The 20,421-nt window shown below is 37.6% G+C and overlaps 2 protein-coding genes across 4 annotated transcripts in view; both read right to left on the bottom strand.

The window, feature by feature from the left end:
- Positions 1-449: 449 nt before the first annotated feature.
- On the bottom strand, positions 450-11,554 carry LOC134743947 (uncharacterized). The gene is made up of 5 exons (XM_063677578.1): positions 11,382-11,554; positions 10,800-10,915; positions 9,331-9,516; positions 1,353-1,538; positions 450-583 (listed from the first exon to the last, which is right to left on the bottom strand). Exons 1-5 carry the CDS (start codon positions 11,552-11,554, stop codon positions 450-452), a joined length of 795 nt encoding a protein of 264 aa, XP_063533648.1.
- A 316-nt stretch (positions 11,555-11,870) lies between these two features.
- Positions 11,871-20,421, bottom strand: part of LOC134744083 (uncharacterized) — a 175,189-nt gene continuing 166,638 nt past the window's right edge. For 2 of the 3 annotated variants that reach the window (XM_063677755.1, XM_063677757.1), the window contains 6 exons: positions 17,584-17,733; positions 17,026-17,158; positions 16,025-16,303; positions 15,119-15,283; positions 14,090-14,255; positions 11,871-13,769 (listed from right to left, as the gene is read on the bottom strand). In XM_063677755.1, coding sequence (XP_063533825.1) covers positions 12,259-13,769; positions 14,090-14,255; positions 15,119-15,283; positions 16,025-16,303; positions 17,026-17,158; positions 17,584-17,733 — 2,404 coding nt within the window. In that variant the 3' untranslated portion in view covers positions 11,871-12,258. The remainder of the gene's footprint in view (positions 13,770-14,089; positions 14,256-15,118; positions 15,284-16,024; positions 16,304-17,025; positions 17,159-17,583; positions 17,734-20,421) is intronic. The other variant, XM_063677756.1, reaches the window with a different exon arrangement.

Genomic DNA, 20,421 nt, shown 5'->3' with positions numbered 1-20,421 from the left:
TAACCTTTTTATAACCCTTAGCCGCCCACAAAAAAGCTTGCCAAAATAAATACTCAAAATACAATGGAATGGAAGACCTTTTTATAAGCCTCTGGGAGGTTAGACGATAATGTTTCATTTCATTTATTTGCACACATGGACAACGTATTAAGTATTTACACCATTCTATGTGAACATAAACCCTTCGAGGGGTGTAGCAACATAAAGTACTTAATGCTTAAAACGAACTACAAACTAAAATAATTTAACAATAAAATTAATCGCCTTAATTACTATTACTATTTATTTCAAACTATTCAATTTATATTAGTGGATTGTTATGTTATGTTCTATAGATTTGTTTGACATAAGTATAAGTGCCGGTGTACCTACACCTACGCATAACCCAGGCGTAAGTTAGGTCTCAATTTCTCGTTTATGGGTTCATCATTGGGTAGTTTACCCGATATTTAATTAGGTCGAGGAGCCATGATTATTTCCACCTTATCTTGGGTGCGCCGCGGGCAGAAGGCGGTAAATCGAGTCGGCACGAAGTTCCCGTCCACGAGTTTCGTGGGCGAAACCAACGCCATGCATCCCGTTTCTGAAACACAAGAATATGATGTGACCGCGGCCGACATCGCGTTTAGGTTGGCGGCGGCTTGGTCGCTTGCCATAAGGACGAGATTTGCTCGTATCTATATACGAATAACCTATCAAGGCGTCCTTATGGCAAGCGACAAAGTGGGAAGTTTTGGCAGGCCGTATCCATCTGTCAGATTATGCGATTTTGGCATTAAGAAAAGGTAATAGGGTAGATATTTGCCGAGAGGGTCGAATGGATTTACCCGAGTTTGAAGTTAACCTTTTCGACGCCGTGTTAAACACAAAAGTTGTCATCCAGACGCCACTTCACCGAAGTGTCAAAACTTAAATTGAAGTTTATGCGTATGCGTGTAGGTCTATGTTGCTCTGTGGTCTATGGCGTTGAACCTACGTGCGTATATATCGGTCATTGGCGTCCAAAAGGTTAAGCGACACATATACCATTGTAACTTGTGAGTTTTAACCTTTTGGACGCCAATGATGGATATATCGGCACCGCAGGTCCAACGCCAAAGACGGATTAATCCTTAGAGGATATAACCAAACGGAGACGTCTTGTCTGTAATTTTCTGTACATAAAAGTCTGCCGATTTTGGCGGGAGAGCTAGGGGAACGTCAAATGCATACGTAACGTAAAAGTAGCCATGTCAGATAAACATCAGTCCATACATTGTGTACCTATGACCATTGGCCGACTATTTTCGACAGAGGGGAACGCCTGTTAACCTTTTTCGAAATGCTGAAAAAAACGAAGTATAGGTACTCGCCTGGTAAGTTCCTCCGCGCATCCACATTTTCAATCATGTAAACGCCACTTTTGCCAAACAGACCCGACACAGTTTTAGCTGTCACGTTCCGTGTCTCCTCGGACTCCAGACTGGGTACGTCCGTGGCTACACCCACCACGTGGCTCAGGTTCACGGCTATCCACGCCGCTAGATCGAAGCTGATTCCTGCACGGATAGCATGGTCGCGTATTTATCGCCTGTCGTGTCATGCGTCGCTTTCGCACGTATACCCTTCTTAGAACATGACAGACGATAAAGAGGCGACTATCTGAGCCCTACTGAAATGTTTAACCCTTAAATGCATAATGATGTATATATGCATCGTAAAAAATATATGTTTTTTTAAATACTATGATTTTTTTCTTTATTTTTCCCTCAATCTATACAACATGACACATCTATTTCAATTTATTAAAAAGTTATACAAAAAATCATGCATTTAAGGGTTAATGTGAAAGCGCTGCGAAATAAGGGGTCATCCATAAATTACGTCACACGAATTTCAAGATTTTTTGACCCCTCCCACCCTCACACCCACATTTGGCAAACCCCTCTGCGACTCCTGGTGTGACGATGGCAATTTTGCTTAATAAATTAAATAAAAATAAACCTTTTAATTAAAAAAATATTTTTAGTAAACGCAATAAGTACCTATTACAAATTTTATAACGTATGCAAATGATTAGAAATAAAATTACACGAATAAAAACGGTTATCACTGAAAAATACTTAATTTAACTGTACAGCGAATAAAAAAATGGCTACAGATGAAATTAAAGCGTTTAGGTGCCCTCGTCTTAAATTTTTTTTATCTAGCGGGCGAGTTAGACATTGAGAAAGTAATATCATATGTATTTGACGATCGTATCTCTGATGGTGATGGTAGATTGACCGGCATGTACATTTACCAAAACCAAAGCTATATTGATATTGATTAAAATCTAAAGGGGCCCACTGACTATCAGTCCGCCGGCCGATATCGGCATGTCAGTAAAGGGGCCCACTGACTATCAGTCCGCCGGACGATATCGGCCTGTCAGTTGTTCGGAACTTTCAAAACAAAAATTTGACAGTTCCGAACAACTGACAGGCCGATATCGTCCGGCGGACTGGTAGTCAGTGGGCCCCTTAACCCTTAAATGCATAATGATGTATATATGCATCGTATATTTGATGGTCCGTGGCTCAATATGCAGCTATCCAAAATCACATTTATTACTTTTATACAGCATGACACATCTATTTCAATTTATTAAAAAGTTATACAAAAAATCATGCATTTAAGTGTTAAGACAATATCGTGCTTCGAATTTGACAGGTAAACAAGATGGCGCTGTACAGCTCCATACATTTGGCGGTAACTGAATGGTATAGTATCTCTGAAGAAGAGTAATGTAATGCTGATAATAATGCCATCTTTTGGTTATGCTTGACATATATTCCTCAACCGTGGTGCCCTGCTTTGCTAAAATGCGGTATCTCAATTGAAAATTGAATGCAAATAAGTACCTTAAATTTTAAGCATAAAGTTCCATTTCCAGTTCATTCGTTTTTGAGATAATGCCTTTTAGCATAAGGAGGGCTCAGTGTGGCTAGGTATAATTCTTGTATGTAGATGGTAGAAAACAAAATATACCAAACAAATATTTAAGCAGTTAACTTAATCGTATGTAATTAAATCTAGAAGAATATATTTTAATAAGAAATGTTTTGATAGTGTTACTAGCCTTACGTTGCAAATGAACTAGGAAACAAATTAAATTTGAAACGTAAGTAGGTTTTTTAATATATAGTGCAAATACCGTAAAATGACAGATTGACGTATTTTGACGAATAAAAAAACCAATTGACGTTTGGTTTGACGGGAATTTTCAAAATTAATATTATTCCCAATATTTCTTTATATGTGATAAAGCCAAGCTTTTACTCATACGAATAAAAAAACGCCGGCAAGCCGAAAGAAAAGAAATGGCACCGCGCCGATGCTGTGTGCCTTCTTGTACATCGGTACAAGGACAAGGTAAGTAAAGTTTCAAGTAATTACTTTATCGTGGTGCTCCTGAACATCTATTTATTATTTAATATTTGTCGCATAAAAAATACAGGCTGCAAAAGGCAGCTTTGATAGGAGCATTCTCTTGGTACCAGTAGCTTCGGGCAAAGCACAATATGTATTTATACATTGTTGGCGGTGGTAGGTATTTATATTGTAAGTTGTAATTGTAATACTTCAAAATTATGAGCAGCTAGGACTAGTGCTTATTTCCCTTTGTGTAAGGTAGATTTGGATAATAATAATAGATTTAAAATACTAAAAACAAAGAAAAATTATACAACTGGCGGACTTAATACTAAATGCCATTCTCTTAATATTAAACTTTTTCAGCTACTTTTATGGCTCAATGGATAGTAATACAAATTGCTTTGCTTTTTCATTACATTTCATGTAATTTTCATGTCATATAATATAATTTTATAAATGGGAAAGCAACTCTGTCTGTCTGTTACGTACCTCTTCAAGCTTAAACTGCTAAACCGAATTAGATGAAATGAATGCAGATAGTTTAGGGCCCAAGGAAGGACAAAACAGTTTTTATCGACCAGTATCGTCGTCGTTCCACGCAGACGAAGTCGCGGGTAGAAGCTAGTTGGATATATTGCTCAATACATTATGAAAATACCATTTGAAAATAAGACTAGACTTAGGTTTGACAGACGCTTGTAATATGACAGACGTTACTGAAACTTATTGAAATGTATACATACCTGTTTTATGCTTCTAGGATTACCTTTGCATGGGTTTCCGAACCCTGGTAAGCCCAATGAAATCGAAAGGTTTCGCACGTGGGTTATGAAAATCGGTGGCACCATCGTTGGCGAAAAAAATGAAGATATCTTCAACAATCGTCGCGTATGCCATCGGCATTTTGAAGAAAGACATACCTTTCCCAATCAGAGACTTACAAAATTGGCAATTCCATCTCTGAATATACCTGGTAATTATACGTCTAACTAATACATCGTAGTAAACAATAAGACGCCGTCATACAAAAAAAAGTTATTACGATCTCATTTTAAAACGCCTCTCGCTACAAATGTTTGATGGTGTATTGCATTTCTTTGACTGTACCATTACTTTAGGCGTGCATGCTGCTGCTTCGCGTCCAAGTATTCCAGACGTACAAGGGCATACTTCACCTACAACTGTTGAAGCTGCAACACCACAGTCTAACTCTAAAGCTGCTACACATGGTAGGTTTATTTATTGAATATTGTCTCTGGCCTATACATATAGACAAAGTCTCTTTCCTTTAATAAATCGACCTGCAACCTGCTAAAATAAGGAACATTAAGTTATTCCTACAAACGCCACAAACAATATTAAGCGTTAAATTGTATCGCCGTTTTAAACATATTTTCTATAACTAATTGTGTAATTCTCGTTACTGAGGGCCTACCGCGATCGACGTTCGACGTGTTGCCTCTCTGTCGCACTTGTAAATTCGTAACGTACGTAACATAAGTGTGACAGGGAGGCAACACATCAACGTGGTTAGCGGTAGGCCCTCTGTTAATTAGTTAGGGTAAATATATCTACAGACGTGCACCTGACATATGTATGTATAAAACGATAACAAAATTATCTCAGTTAGTTATCATTTGCGCGTTCATTTCGCTCGGACTTGTCTATACATGTATTAGCGCGATCGAGATGCACGCGCGAATGATAACTAAACTTTATAATGATGGCAGTAGGTACATTATTCAGATATCGTGTTGGTGTCAGGTGCACGTTTGATATGGCATATTAGATCTATAATTTATAATACTCGTTAGTCTGAGTCTTTTATAATTATTGTGCGGTGATGTTCATTAAACGTAACTAAATTATGTTTCAGGATCAACACCTATAAGATCAAAATGTCCTTCCACAATGTCAACAATGGAACGTGAATTAAGAGATACCTTGGCAACAACTAAAGCCACTTTAAGGAGATGCAATAAATCAAAGAACACGTTTAAGACTCGATTAATGTTGGCAAACAAAGTAATGAAGACCGAGGCTTTCCAGGTGGTGGAGAGCCAAATGTCCCCTGCTGCAAAAACATTTTTTAAAATGCAGATCAGCCAGTTTGGAAAAAAAGCAAGAGGTCGAAGATTTACTTTGGAAGAAAAAATATTTGCCCTCTTGGTATTCAAGCCTTGTCCAAAAGCTTACAGATTGCTTGAAAAAATTTGCATCTTACCGAAACGAAGAACTTTAGAGAAAATTTTACAAAAAGTGCAGTTATTCCCGGGAGTAAATGAAATCATTTTTGAAAATTTAAAAAAAAGAGTACGAAAAATGCCTCATCATCATAGATTTTGCACATTAGTTTTTGACGAGATGGCATTAACACCTCATATATGTTTTGACAAAACCAAAGACCAAATTTATGGATTTTTAGATAACGGAGTAAAAAGGGAAAAAATATTTTCCAACCATGTGTTGGTGTTCATGGTACGAGGTGTTATCAAAAAATATAAGCAGCCGGTTGCATTTACTTTCTGTTCAAACACAACCAAGACGAATGACCTTAAAAGACAAATTGAAGAAGTAACAAAAAAGGTTCTAGAATCTGGTCTTAACGTCATAGGCACCATATGCGATCAAGGTGCGACCAACATGGCTGCGATAAATCTACTGATAAAGGAAACGCAAGAGACATATTTGGCGCGTAATGAAGAATATAAAGGAGGATTTTTCGAGATAAGTGGCAGGAAAATTTACCCGATTTATGACCCACCTCATTTAATGAAAGGAATACGCAATAATTTGCTGACTAAAGACTTAGAGTATGTTCAGGACAAAAAAATTAAAAGAGCCAAATGGGCACACTTGGAGGCACTGTATAGACGAGGCCCAAGTTATAAAGGAGTACGACTGGCTAGTAAATTGACTGCAGAACACGTTACATCAAATCGTATACCAAAGATGAAGGTTAAATTCTGTACGCAAGTATTCAGTGAAAACGTAGGGGCCACCATGGGATACATGGCAGGTTTGTAAAATGTTAATAACGAAACTTAAGTCCCCGGTAAGCTCGGTTCTCCATTGTACAAACGTAGTTACGCTCTCATTTTAAAACGACTAGCTAGATTGCTCTGAAACTTTGTACTAACAGTAGGATAAGGTATATCTAGGTCTTTAATTAGTTTATGTAATTTCAGATACAATAGTTAAAAAAATACAGCGAATTTAAGTTTTTCACACAAAACTTGTTTTTGCTCTTTTTCGATTGTTTCATAAACTGTAGACTGAGCACATGATTGGCGCGACAGTATCTCGCCGCGAGATAGACTACCCCTCTTTTACTAACTGTATGAATTAAAGGGGGACGGGTAGTCTATGTCGCGGCGAGATACTCTCGCGCCAATCATGTGCTAGCCCGGCTGGAGCTATATAAACTAATTACAGACCTAGATATACCTCATGTCATTGTATGTGCAAGGTTTCATTACAATCCAACACGTAGTTTTAAAATGAGAACGAAACTCCGTTTGTATGGGAAGGTGAAATTCGGCCGAGCTTGCCGGGGACTCTTAAAATGTTAATACGGGTCACTCACGTACTTTCGTTCATTTTCTTCAACGATGACGCTTCCACACGCGTTGACTAAATCTCGGTCAGACAAAGTTGACAGTGACCCGTTTAATGTATTGAATAAATTGTAAAATATTTATATGCTTAAGTATATTGAAATGGCGCTAATTAAAAAATGATTTTAGTTATAGTGTCCTCAAATGTACCGACCTATCTCAATAAGTAAAATGTAATTTTTCTTTTGAGACAAATAAATATCTTTAACCCGATATAAATATATATTAAAAACATATATATTTATATAGGTACAGATTTTTAGGTAAACATAAAATTAGACAAATTGGCATATTTTCTTCCTTTTCCTCTATATAAAAAAAAACTTTTTGTAATTCGACAAGATCTTAATTGTAGATAACATTTTCAGGTGTTAAACAACTGCCGAAAGAAAGCTGCGACACGGCAGATATCCTGCTCTTCTTCGACAAGCTGTTTGACTCTGTCAATGGTAATTTTAGTGAGCCTAAAAAAGGAAAGATATACCGATGCGCTGTGAAACCCAGGTCACCGCACCGAAAATTGTGGATAAAGAGCCTGAAAGTCCTTAAAACCATGAAATATGTCACCAAAAATGGGTCGAAATCAGTAGTTCCATCAATATCAAGTTGGATCAAAACTATCGAAGCTTTTCAAGCCATCACAAAATACTTGCACTCACTTGGCTTGAATTCATTGCTGCTGCGAAATTTTAATCAGGATCCCATAGAAAACTTTTTTGGTGCAATTAGGGCTCATGGTTTAAGAAACACTAAACCAAGTGTGTACACGTTTATAAACTCATATAAAGCCCTAATGATTAATAATTTGACCTCACCTCATTCCATCGGGTCCAATTGTGAGGAAGACGATAATTATTGTCTTCAGTCTTTAAGATTTTTCTTAACTGAGAATATAGCAGTTCCTGACTTAGATGAATTGACTGTAGACAATGTTCATTTAATGATTGAGATTATAGACACAGAAAATTTAATTAAAACTCAAAAAGAGAAATCTGCAGCAGTGGCATATTGTAGCGGATGGCTAATAAAATTATCAAAAAAGAAAATATACAAAAATTGCCCCAAATGCAAGTGCGACTTAGAAAGCTACAACTTACAAGTATTTCACGAATACATCAAAATAAGAGAATACAGGCATGACAAAACTTGGCTTTTATATCCAACGAGACCGATTTTCGATATTTTTTGCCAAATGGAGAATATTACTCTTAAAGTTTTAAAGGTCTCTTGCCACATAAGAAGGCTCACCGAATACATAGAATTAATCGCAGCAATACATTTAGATTTTTCCTTTTTGACATGTGAAAAACATGGCGAGGAGTTGACGAAGTTTATGTTAAAACGAAGCATCATATTTTTTATCAATAATTGGTGCAGAGAAATAAATGAGATTTTAATGGGCAAAACCACATTTTGGGACCAGGAGGACGAGATGAAAAAGACCGCCTATGAATATTATTTAAAACACAAAGTCAGGAGATAGATAAAGGGGATCCCATGCCCCAATGACCTTTGATCGAAATCCCTTAGTTACTTACCAATAATTAATTAATTAATTAATTAATTAATTAGTAATTAATTAGTATAACGGGTGACCACTGATTGACTAGCACGTTAACTTTTCGAGGATTAGCAAAGTAATATAGTATACACAGTATGCGCTGTCTTAGTGACTGGGAACGTGTGTAAATAATCACTTATATTGTATAATATATTATACTTGAACTAATGTCAGTTTTCTTTCATTTGTTGAAAATTAAAACTGATTTATGTAATTTTCTGTGCAACGGACGACAAAGATTACTACATAAATCAGTTTCCAATAATAAAATTGTTAAGGTGAAGGGGGCGAAGTGCGCCTGCCGTGTAAGTGTGCCTATCTATATAGTCTATATAGATATATAGGGGTAGGCGCACTTACACGGCAGGCGCACTCCGCCCCCTTCACCTTACCTGCAGGTAAAGAGCCCACGAGTATGCGCATGTGTGTGTGGGTGTGTGTGTAGTGTGTACATGTGTGCGTGTTTTCTACTATAGTCTCATTAGTTGAGAGCAGGACCGCTAGAGGCAGCACTAGTAGAGACGTGAACGTGAAATGTCCGAGAGTTTCTTATCTATTACAGTAATAACATATACTAATCTATGTAACTGATCTTCAAAAGTTGACGATTAACAATTCAGTGGCTGCAAAACATATGGCGCAGTACAGCGCCATCTGTTTCGGATGTCAAACTAAGGGGCACGTTTTTTCTTAGACTTCTCTCTTAATAGAGAGAAAATTGATTGTATTCAATCAATTTTCTTTGCCAAAACTTACCAGGCATCTCGCAGAAACATTTGTAATTCAGACCGTACGACGGGTGATCCGCCCATCCGAACTTGAACAACAGAAGCGTGGGTCTTGTTGGTCCGTGTTCCACGGTGAGCCAGCGGCGAGCGTCGTCCAGAGTAAGCACGAGATTTGGATCGCTTTTCGTGATGGAGCTTATGTCTATGACTATGACTGGAAAAATGGATGATAGAAAGCAACGAACATATTGAGGTATAATAAATCGTTATATTATCGTTGTTATCGTGTCATTTACTTAGGTAGGTACAGTCACCTGCAATAATATGTTACACAACGAAGGCCGCAATAATATCTGACACGATCTTATTTGTAGAGCCATAAGAGCGCCTCTCATAGTTTTGCGGCGGTTTTTCTGGGTAGTGACTGTGTAATACTCACATTTAAGGTAATTTGAGTTAACAGAAACAGCGCCGGAATGTCTTAAAAATTTGACGCCCAAGCAATTCTAGACTAGATTTGATGTTGTACCTATTCTTGAAATTTTGGGTACCCTAAGCAATTGTTTAGAGTTAAACCAAGAAAACTCTGCAACGATTTTGATAGCACACGCAGTACAAGTGTTAAATTAAACGTCAAACTTCTATGAAATTATGACGTATAAATAACACTTGCACTGCGTATGCTGTCAATATCGTTGCAGACTTTTCTTGGTCTTTTCACTCTACCTACTTTGCCTATTGGTTATTCCGGCATTGAATACTTAAAGTATGGAATCTTCCTTGTCCGGGTAAAATAAATCAAGTTACAGAAATACTACTTCGCTACAGATGTAGTGAACAATCCGTTTCCATCCTGTTTTCTCGGCAACGTTCGTATTTGTACTGAGACTTCTTTCATTACTTTGTACTGAGACTGAAGCCCGCTCCACACTCAACAAAACTACACGAGACGATTCAGATTGTGCTAGTGGCGCCCCCTACGTAGAGTTTCGTGTAATATTCCCCATTGATCGCGCATAATTATATTGCTGTCCCGTCCATGATGCCGCTGTCAATGTCACTGTGCGACCGGAAACGGGTAGCGTCTTTTCTGTATTTTCTTTACATCTGTATTTTATTGTTCTAATACTATAAACAATAGATGGATACAGTCTAAGGAAAAAACGTGCCTCGAAAATCAAGAAAATTTGATTCTCGTTCAGAGGGCGCTACTAGCTTTGGCCTACTGTCGTATAGATGGCGTTGACGGTTTCGTTTGTTATTTAACAATTTTAACGCATATCAGTGAAAGAACATGGGTCAAAATCATAAAAATAATTAATGCAAATAAAAAAAAATCATTTATCCATATTGAAATACATTTAATCGTATTTTTATAAATCTTCATTTTTAGTTTTAAAGTGTGTCGACAGATGGCAGTGAATTTACTGTGGTTACAAAATGTACTATGACAGTACCGCTCTAGTATAAGTTACTCTATGCTATAAATCAACTTACGCCTAGTCAGCAAGTTTTGAACTGGTATGGCTGCTGGCTTCAAGGCATTCCAGCCGTAGTATTGATAGTGAATGGCAGTGCCCATTTCGGGGAAACCGCAGTTGAAGCAGACCTGCCTGGAAATATATTAAAAGGGGAAACTGGGCTGCTTGTTTCATATATTTTCTCGAGCCCAACGCATCATCAAAATAAATAGTATTAAGCAGTTTTAGGTATTTATTGTTATACATATTGTACACTAACATAGATATAGGTAGCTCAATAATTATATTTTGTACTAACACTAGGTAAGGACTTGTGCCTGAAATAAATAATTTCAATTTCAATATATACGACCACAAGCCAACTTTCTCCACTAGGATTGGCGTTCCTCTATGCCACTAGGCAAAGAGGAACGCTAAAGTTCCGTTCTATTATGGGCGAATTTACCCTCCACGTTACTCTTATAATACCTACTTCTGAAAATGACAGGAAACTTATTTTTAGTCTCATGGGACCTAGGTATTGCTCCCACTTAATTTCCCTTTGGCTGTTTAAGCATAGACATAATATATATTACTTTACAAGAAAAAATTGTCTTACCATTGTTTAAGTTGCGTTTCATTAATCTCTTCATAAATGTTCACCATATCTTTCCACACAACTGGGTGCGTGAGGTCGAATATATCTACACCTACATATGGGTCACTAATTTGACCGGTCACTCCTTCGCCTAATAACCTCAAAAGAATTAACAGGAGAACGTTCGTGTTCATCTTTAGATGGCGTATTAACTACTGATCAGTTTAGGATGAATGTGACCCGGTTAACAATCCGTATTTATAAGTATATAAAACATTCCTTCACAATGTGTTTTGGTTTGATTGATTGTTTATTGTTTTCTTTAATAAATAAACATTGCGGTTGTAATGTAAACATATCCTGTCTTGGTTGACGTGTTGTCTCGATTATGACTCGGAGTCACTAGAATTTTAGAGAGTATGAATGAAGCAGATGTCTAGTCTTAATCATAATGTAAATACTTAATTTTCTTCTAGATTTTATAGAGGAGTATAAAATAAAATGAGAGAATTTCATCAAACACTTTTAATATGTTAATGTTAACATAGCAATAACCTTAACTTAAAAATAAGTAAATTAAAGAAATCATAAAGAAAATAGATAAATATCCAAAGATTTCATAAGTATCCGAATAATTTTGAGAAATATACAAAGAAAGAAAGATGTTACAACCAATTTGATTGCAATGAAAGTTTTGTGATCTTAAGCCAATTTTGCTTACATACAAAATTACTAAGATTCCACTAATTCGCAAGACTTACTTTACAAGTTTACATTATACATCGAGACCCTTTAATCGACACTCCCAATACGGGTATATATTGCACTAGTCAAAGTAGGTACCTACACAAATCTTAAAATAATCGTTGGTTTTGAGTACACATAAAATAGGGAAGTTTCAATATAAACCTGAAGGCATGTCTGCCAGCTTGTGAATGCCATAACCAGAAGACCCCATAGGGGACAAAGTCCGCTTTAAATCAGAATGGCTGTGTGTTCCAGTCATTACTAGACTAGTCATGCTTGCTGGCGCATCTCTCATGATGTGGGGACCAGAATAAAATCCTGCGTTTACATGACCACGCTTCATAAGAAACGAGTTATTATATGAAGACGCGTTTTCAAAGGACCCAGTACTCAGTTTGGGATGCGACAGATAAAATTTCTGCGGAGAATCTGGCTTGTTGATTGGCTCATCCTTTTTGCTCGAGGATTTTGAATCGTATCTCGGGTGAACAGCGTTTCTTTTGCTATTCGATCTCGTTACTGGAATTAAGGGGCTTTCTTTGCCAGCGTCGCTACTGGTTCTTGAGCAGGATCGCTGTCTCCTCTCGTAAGGCCACACTGGTTTCTTCGGTTCATTCATCATTACGATATCTACCATTGAGTTTAATCCTTCATCAATCCTATCCAAGCTTTTAGTCAGTTTCTTAGACTCAATCAAGCTTACTATTTCATCCACCCGACTGCATTTAGAATTAGATCTCTGAAGGGGTGTTCCAGTACCAATATGAGAATTATTCGTTTCATTATAAAACATGCTGTCAATGTACTCTCTCTGTTTGGAACCCTTTTCAGATGTTTGAAATGACCCGGTTCTTTTAACAGACGTTCTTCTGCTTTCTTCTCTGGATCTTGTTCTCGAGCGTTTTACTCTATTGTCTTCTTTTTCCTTCTCAGCTATCGAGTTGAAAACGGCCCGGCATTCGTGAAAATCGAAACTTGAAACCGAGTCTTTCTTAACTATGGGATTTTGGCAGCGCGAAGCGCTGAGCAAGGAATCTGAGCCTTCATCGCTGGAGAAGTATGTATCGTCGTACAAATCAGGAGGCTTGTTATAAAGCAAACCCTGGTCAGCCGGTGGGACGAGTAAATGTATTAAGCTCTTGGCTTTTCTCGGTGGATGCGGGAGTATTTTGCTCGGTACAATTTTTAACTCTTCGTCATCTTCATTGCTTTCATTTAAAAATTCTGTGCTACTCGTAATCTGGATGCTGTGTTTTGTGCTTGTTATTGAATCTTCCTTCTCAAGATGTCGATGCTTTTGGCATTCCATGGCATGAACGGAAACATTGATTTCAGAAGTTTCGTTGCACCTGGACGATTTGTCGTCATAAGTCCTGTTTTTAGCATACTGTTCAGATTCCGCATCATTGACTATATTTCTTAGCTCCTGTATAACTTCATCTATTGTTGTTTCTTCTTCGTCATCTGATGACTTTTGGGTGTCATGTTTTTTTGTGGACTCTAATTTCTTGTGCAGGTTGCGCTTATTTCTCATCATATCGTAGGTTTCGTTCTTGACGTTAAATACCTCGTATACCATAGATTCTCTTTGCACATCGCCTTCAGGACTCAGGGATCTTTCCGAGGAACTTATTCCTTCATCTTCAGGGGGCGATGACTCATCTGGAACAGATAAAAGGAAAGGTTCACGAAATTTATTTATCCATTGATATAATACGTTAAAAAATAATAACTTAGACCACTGATATGAGAATCGTTATGGCTTTTGACTTTTGACTGAACACGGATGCAATGTATGTATGTATGGATGCTTCCTGAGACCCATAAGCAGTCGTTTTAATTTACACAAAAGTTCACAATAGATTATTGTAGAATTACAAACATTTGTACGCGGGGTTGTATTGCCTTAGGTTAAAAAGAGAGGTTTTTTCTTCACATAATAGATGCTTAGTGGTTGATTACTTGTTGTTGTCAAAACTTACCTCTATTTTTGTGAACCGAGTTTTTTTTCTTGACCACATAAGTCTTCTTGCGGTTGGAGTTACCGTGCTCCGAGCGCAACGTTGACACCTCTTCTTGAAGCTCGCAGCACTTTTCCTTCAAACATTTCTCCAATGAGAGCAGGATTCCCTTTTCCTCTTGAAGAATCTGTAAAAGGTAGGTAAACAAATTAATTAACTACCTATACTACAAATTTATTACTCGATTTAAACTTGCGGACTAAAATTTGATTTTGATTTGAGTTTAGATAAAAATGAAAAAAAGTTTATTGTACACATAAATTAATAAACATACAGTAAATCACGACCCTGTGTTCTGAGCTAGGAAACCCTGTGTTACAGGACCCAGTCTCGTCATACTAGTTTGTCAATCTATATATTGGTACAATTTGTACACAGAGTTACATTGAAACTTACAGATTTCTAAGCTGCATGTGAATGAGTGTTTGTTTATGAAATAGGTACAAAAATTTCGTTTTTACAAGTAGGCATGTCCTCAATATTTGTGATGATATAAACATCATCACTGATCACTGATGATGTTTATCATGTCAAAAGTTCCAACGCTGCTGTTATTAGTCACATGTTACTCGCCGATTTTAAAATTAGTTTCTGCTAGATGTAGGTATGTGAAACAAAATTCTTAATTTGAAATGATGAACTGATTTGATCTGGAAGATAGTCATTAAAGTAAAATTATAGGTACTGTATTACATGAATCTAGTATAACTGGATCGGGCATGAGGGGTGGGGGAAATGACCGAACGGGATAGTCTTATTAGGAGTAGCAGAGAAAGCGCTGTTATTGTTTGTCCTTGTCACAGTCTCACATTTTTTTTCCTCACCGTAAATTTAGTATGGTTTATGGTGGGCTACAAATCTACTCGACCAATCATATTGTTCTGTCCCTCACGGGCGCACGTGTATAGCTCATCTATGTAATGCTAGGTCTATGCTACATTATGTCCTTAACATTATTATATTATCATAAATAAGTACTCGTTGTCTCACCTTAACCCTTTTCTCAAGCAAGTCCAGCTTGTGCCTGAGATCGTCCTTCTCCCTCTGCGCCTCGTGTGCCTTCTCGCTCAACGTGTCGATGTCGATCAACTGTTTCTCGTAGCTTTCTATCTCTTTCGTCACCTGTTCATTGGTGCTTGGCAGTTTTGTGACAAGCTGGAATTAAATTAAGAGACCAATGTTTATTATTTGTAATTGTGAGCGAACACAGTTTGTACCTACCTACCTTTTGTGTTTATACCTACTTACGTTCGGAATAGATGTTTATCTATTTGGAAAGATCTGTTAACGAGGTTTATTATATGAGGAATGTCAACGAATTTTTTTAAACATATTAGGCATTGACGCCCAAATTACTTTACATGTCACAATTGGTCAATTGCACGTAGAATTGGGAAATCATCAATGGGATTTCACGGATTTCTTTGAAATTTATGCTCATTTTGATACTTAAGAGTCCCAGGCAAGCTCGGTTCTCCATACAAACGTAGTTACGCTCTCATTTAAAAACAACTAGCTAGATTGCTCTGAAACTTTGTACTTACAATAGGATAAGGTATATATAGGTTTGTAATTAGTTTATGTAGGTTCAGATACAATAGCTAAAAATTACGAATTTAAGTTTTTCATACAAAACTTGTTTTTGCTCTATTTCGTTTGTTTTATATACTAGACCTATATAAACTAATTACATACCTCATGTCATTGTATGTGCAAAATTTTATTACAATCCAACACGTAATTTTAAAATGAAAACGAAACTCCGTTTGTATGGGAAGGTGAAATTAGGCCGAGCTTGCCGTATGCAATGCAATACTATCAACTGCTTCTCTGAGTCCTTGAATTGAACAATTTTTCTAATGACTAATATTAATTACTTATATTGACGATACATACCACATTGTTTACCTTCTTCAAAGTAACAATGTCGAATCCAGCTTGTTCTAACTCCGCTTGTATATACAGCTTCCTCTGCGGAGTGGGGGCACTGCAGAGAAGCGCATTTATGAAGGCTAGGCCTGCTGCTTGCAAGTCTCCTGAGCCTCCAGTGCTTTGGAGCATCCCTACGAGGAACCTGAAGCGGACTGGTTCTCCGTAGCGGAGGCGGAGGGTTGATAGGGCTTCAGAGACCACGGTGTGGCCGCTCGCTGGTGGGTAGCAGGATTTTGTCAGCAGCTGAAATGGAATTGTCGTTGTTTAGCAATGGATATTTAACCCTAATGTGATTCTCACAGAGAGTACTTTTAAAGATTCAGAGAATAACATTGATGTTTAATTACAGGATGTTTAATTCGAGATGCACAACTGTCAGTTTCGGCATCCACATCAGTTCAACAGTGGAATGATTCGCCAGGTAATGTACCTAATTAGATACATATAACATATAACACATAATAATATAACACTAGGTGGTTGGTGAGAGACTCTCGCTAGGTGGTTAGATCAAGGGTCAGATGCAGAAGGCGGTGATATTAGACACGGCGCGGATAGTCCTATAACATACTTAACACGCGTCTTTGTGTAACGGTCATTAAAACCTATCGCACCATTTATAAAATATCATTAATATTACCGAAGAGAATTGATTGTAATAGAGGTAGTCCAAAAAGAAAACATGTCCCTTAGTTTGACATTCAAAACAGATGGCGCTGTACTGCGCCATATGTTTTGTGGTCACTGAATTGTCAAACGTAAAATTTTGTCAATCAGAGTTACCACAAAATGTATGGAGCTGTACAGCGCCATCTCGTTTACCTGTCAAAGTCGAAACACGAAATTGTCTTAGATTTTACAGATCCTACTCAATCAAATGTATCTTTGATATAACCATAGGTCTCTTTATCCTACATTGCTCATAGAATATGGACCTCTTTAAAAAAATGTAGACTAGGACTGACCTGTAACGCCAGCACCCTGGACTTGTTGACCGTGGACATGATGCACACAGTCAGCGTGTAGACGCCGTTCGAGCCAGCCACCAGACGCCTCACGCAGTCAGGATATCTGCTGCAACAACTCCAGAGGCATTGCCTGAAAAATGAAACAATATGCTGATAAGAATAGTGGATTCTCGATTGAGACCGGGAGAGTCTGCCATCCCGAAACATGACATTATGCTTCTTGCCAATACCCTACAGTTCATGCACGCTTCCTAGTCCTCTTCTAGCTGCACGCTTAGGTAGTTTCAAATTTATATTACATTGAAAAATTTGGAGTGTGAAGATCCACAAGACAACCAGTGTCGTTGACAAGGCTCAGAGTGTTTCAGTACAAGCGGAGAAGACATAAAGGATCTTGAATGACGACCGCGAGTTGAATGATGCAGCCAAAAAAGCCCCCTTTTAATCCCGCCCCCACTTGGCTCAGCTGCACGCTGCGTAGAAGTTTCAGTAGCAGCGTCCCGCCATCTAGCGGCTTACAGGCGAACTATTACAAAAACTAAAATGTTGACTTACAAGCAAGCTAATTCATCAAGCAGCGGCCGCCGACGCACCGCGGGTGGGCCCCTTGCCCCCTCCCCCACTTGGCTGAGCTGCACGTTGCGCAGGAGTTCCAGTAGTAGCGTCACGCCATCTAGCGGCTCGCAGGCGAACTCTTGGACGAAACTGAAATGTGAAAATCGCCATTTGTAAAAGCGAAGTTCATACTCCTTTTCGGTAGGCAGGTAGTAGAAATAAGTTTCAGCGTATTCTTTTTCACATCACCTATTCGAAAAAGGGCTTACTCTTCCCCGCTAGGAGGGATCAAAGTGGCACTTTTCTTCCCTGATAGGAGGGATCAAAGTGGCACTTTTCTGTTCTAGGACACGATTTTTTTTCTTTTTTGCATACTATTTTTCTTGGTAAATTAATATTTAGGAACATAATAATTTCCTCATAGGTGATGTGAAAAACAGTATGCGTCACATGGTAGCAAAATTATTTCCATCTTGGGCGTTATCACTTGAATCCCTCACTACGCTCAAGATTCTAATTTAGAATCCCTCGCTACGCTCAGGATTCTATAATAGAATCCTTCGCTTCATTCAGGATTCAATGTACGCCCTCGCCGTAAATATGTCATTTTGCTCCCTTGTGACACAATCTACTATTTTGTATGTGGTACCCTCGCGTATAAGTTTGTATGCGTCTTTGTAGTTGAACCCAATTAGGTATGTATTTAAAATTTAAAATAAATATAAACAAACATGATATTAGATTATTTGCCGCTACTGTATGCTAGCAATCCAAACAAATCACAGCAAAGCTTAAAATATATTTGTAATATAATAAAGGACTCCTGTTATAAGAAGTTACTAATCTACCTGAGAATAATGTGTAATATTACCTACTTTACCTATCTTTGTTGTTAAAGGTAATATATTATATTCGCATTAAGATCGAAAACCTGACTAAAACTTGTAACCACTTTTAAAGTATACTTATTAAACTTTTTAAAGTATATTAAACTTTCATATCTCAGCAGTATCAACAAAAACTCGAAATGCGACTTTAATTAGACATCATAATTTTATCTCCATTATTGCGTGGCGCCACTGAACCATTCCGCTGTCATAAATGCGGTGTTTAAACGAAATGAAACAAATGAACCTAAAGCGAAAAACGCACTTGGTATACAGGGTGAACGGGTGTACTATTTATAATGGGACCACGGGCGTAACATTAGGTACCTACGTCTGAAAAGTAAAGGTAACTAAATAATTTAAAGAGCGATTAGGACCCATTTCATTAAATTAATTTGCGAACATAAGAGTGACTTTAATGAAATAAAATGAAAATTTTACCTTTCCAGGCATCTATTGGCCCGTAACAGGGACCGGACAACCCTTTCCGCGATAAAACCCTTTCAATGGGCGACACTTAAACACGGCTAACACATTGAAAGACTTTCCCTTTTGAACTGCAAGCCCATTCATACCATTACCTTTGACTAACCCTTACCGAAAAGCTAACCAAAAATAAGGCTTGCTCATAATAAGGGTTACCCTTATCTTTAAGCGCTTTTTATAAAGGTTTCCCTTTGCGTGAAAGAGACAGAATTAGTATATATATATTTTCTTTTTATTTATGTTTCTCTGTTTTGTATAATTTTCTATTTGTGTGTGCTAACGAATAGATTATTTCTATTTTATTCTATTCTATTCTATATATCTACGGTAGTGTATGAAAAGGAAAGAAAATACGTGCCTAGTCAAAGAACGCCGCCGTCGCCGCCGACGATCGCTCGGATTCGAAGTAATGTGTGCTTTATGAACAAGGTAGACGACTTAAATTAGCACGCTTATATGCTAAAAGGGAAGCCCTTTATAAGGCTAACCCTTATAAGCAATATGCAAGGTGTTGGTGAGCGGATGATAAGGGTTTTGTAAGGGTAATCGGGCTACCGATTACTCAAATGTGGTAGCTTTATATAAGGGTTTTTAAAAGCAAAACAAAGGGTTTCGTCTGGCAAAGGGTATGGTGAGTTAAGCCTTATGCAATACCCTTATAAAACCCCGATAAGGGATAGCGGGCCGGTCCCTGGCCCGTAAATATATACCTTAAAACTAGCATACATATTATACAACATATCTTAAAAATTAAAAACACAACACTATGGCATAGTGTTGTGTTTTTAATCTTTAAGATATGTTGTATTGGTTATCCCAATAAAAATGGCAAATAGTGTACTAATTTATAGTTTGGGGGACTATCACGTCTACGTAGAGAACTGTCCATTTGTTTAGTTTAAACCTATCTAGCATCTATTTATAAAAAAAATTACGGTAGGTATGTTTATATCGTTTAAAAAACATTGTCATCAGTTTACTACTACTAGTTTACTACTTATCCCCATAACCTCAAGTATTCTTCTAACCCACTTAGATTTTCACCCTGTATACAGTGCTTCAGTGCACTTTTAGTATGGTACGCCACCATTAGGCCGGAATGGCACGGTGCAATAATACTGCCATATAATTTGGCGGCATAAGAAATATTTCTGTCCTAAATTGCCACGGAATCACTCGTCCTGGCAATTTTAAATGTAAAAAGTGTTGTGATGTGGTTTAAGTTACAAGCGGAGATTATCTGAGATACGTACTTACGTACGCCGTAGCCAGCTATGGAGTCAAGCAAATATGTATGTAACTACATACATACTATTAAAATTTATTTACGTAATTTTTACCGTGTGAACATGTGAAGTAAGTCCATGCAAATAAAGATTTCGCTTGTGACGGTACCTATCGGAAACTCAAAGCAACTATATACCTATAGCTAGTAGGTATGGTATGTATCCCGTGATATAATGTA

The sequence above is a fragment of the Cydia strobilella genome, chromosome 9 (genome assembly GCF_947568885.1).
Source record: "Cydia strobilella chromosome 9, ilCydStro3.1, whole genome shotgun sequence".
In the NCBI taxonomy this organism is placed as follows: domain Eukaryota; kingdom Metazoa; phylum Arthropoda; class Insecta; order Lepidoptera; family Tortricidae; genus Cydia; species Cydia strobilella.
The sequence above is the reverse complement of the archived record's forward strand: the minus strand, read 5'-3'. Positions and strand labels throughout refer to the sequence as shown.

Excerpts from the sequence above, each read along its gene's own strand:
- LOC134743947 (XM_063677578.1), bottom strand. The coding sequence starts at position 11,554 with ATGAACACGAACGTTCTCCTGTTAATTCTTTTGAGGTTATTAGGCGAA. Across the intron at positions 9,517-10,799 it reads TCAAAACTTGCTGACTAGGC|TCATAGTCATAGACATAAGC; the intron begins GTAAGTTGATTT and ends CCATTTTTCCAG. Across the intron at positions 1,539-9,330 it reads ATGTTTCTGCGAGATGCCTG|GAATCAGCTTCGATCTAGCG; the intron begins GTAAGTTTTGGC and ends CTATCCGTGCAG.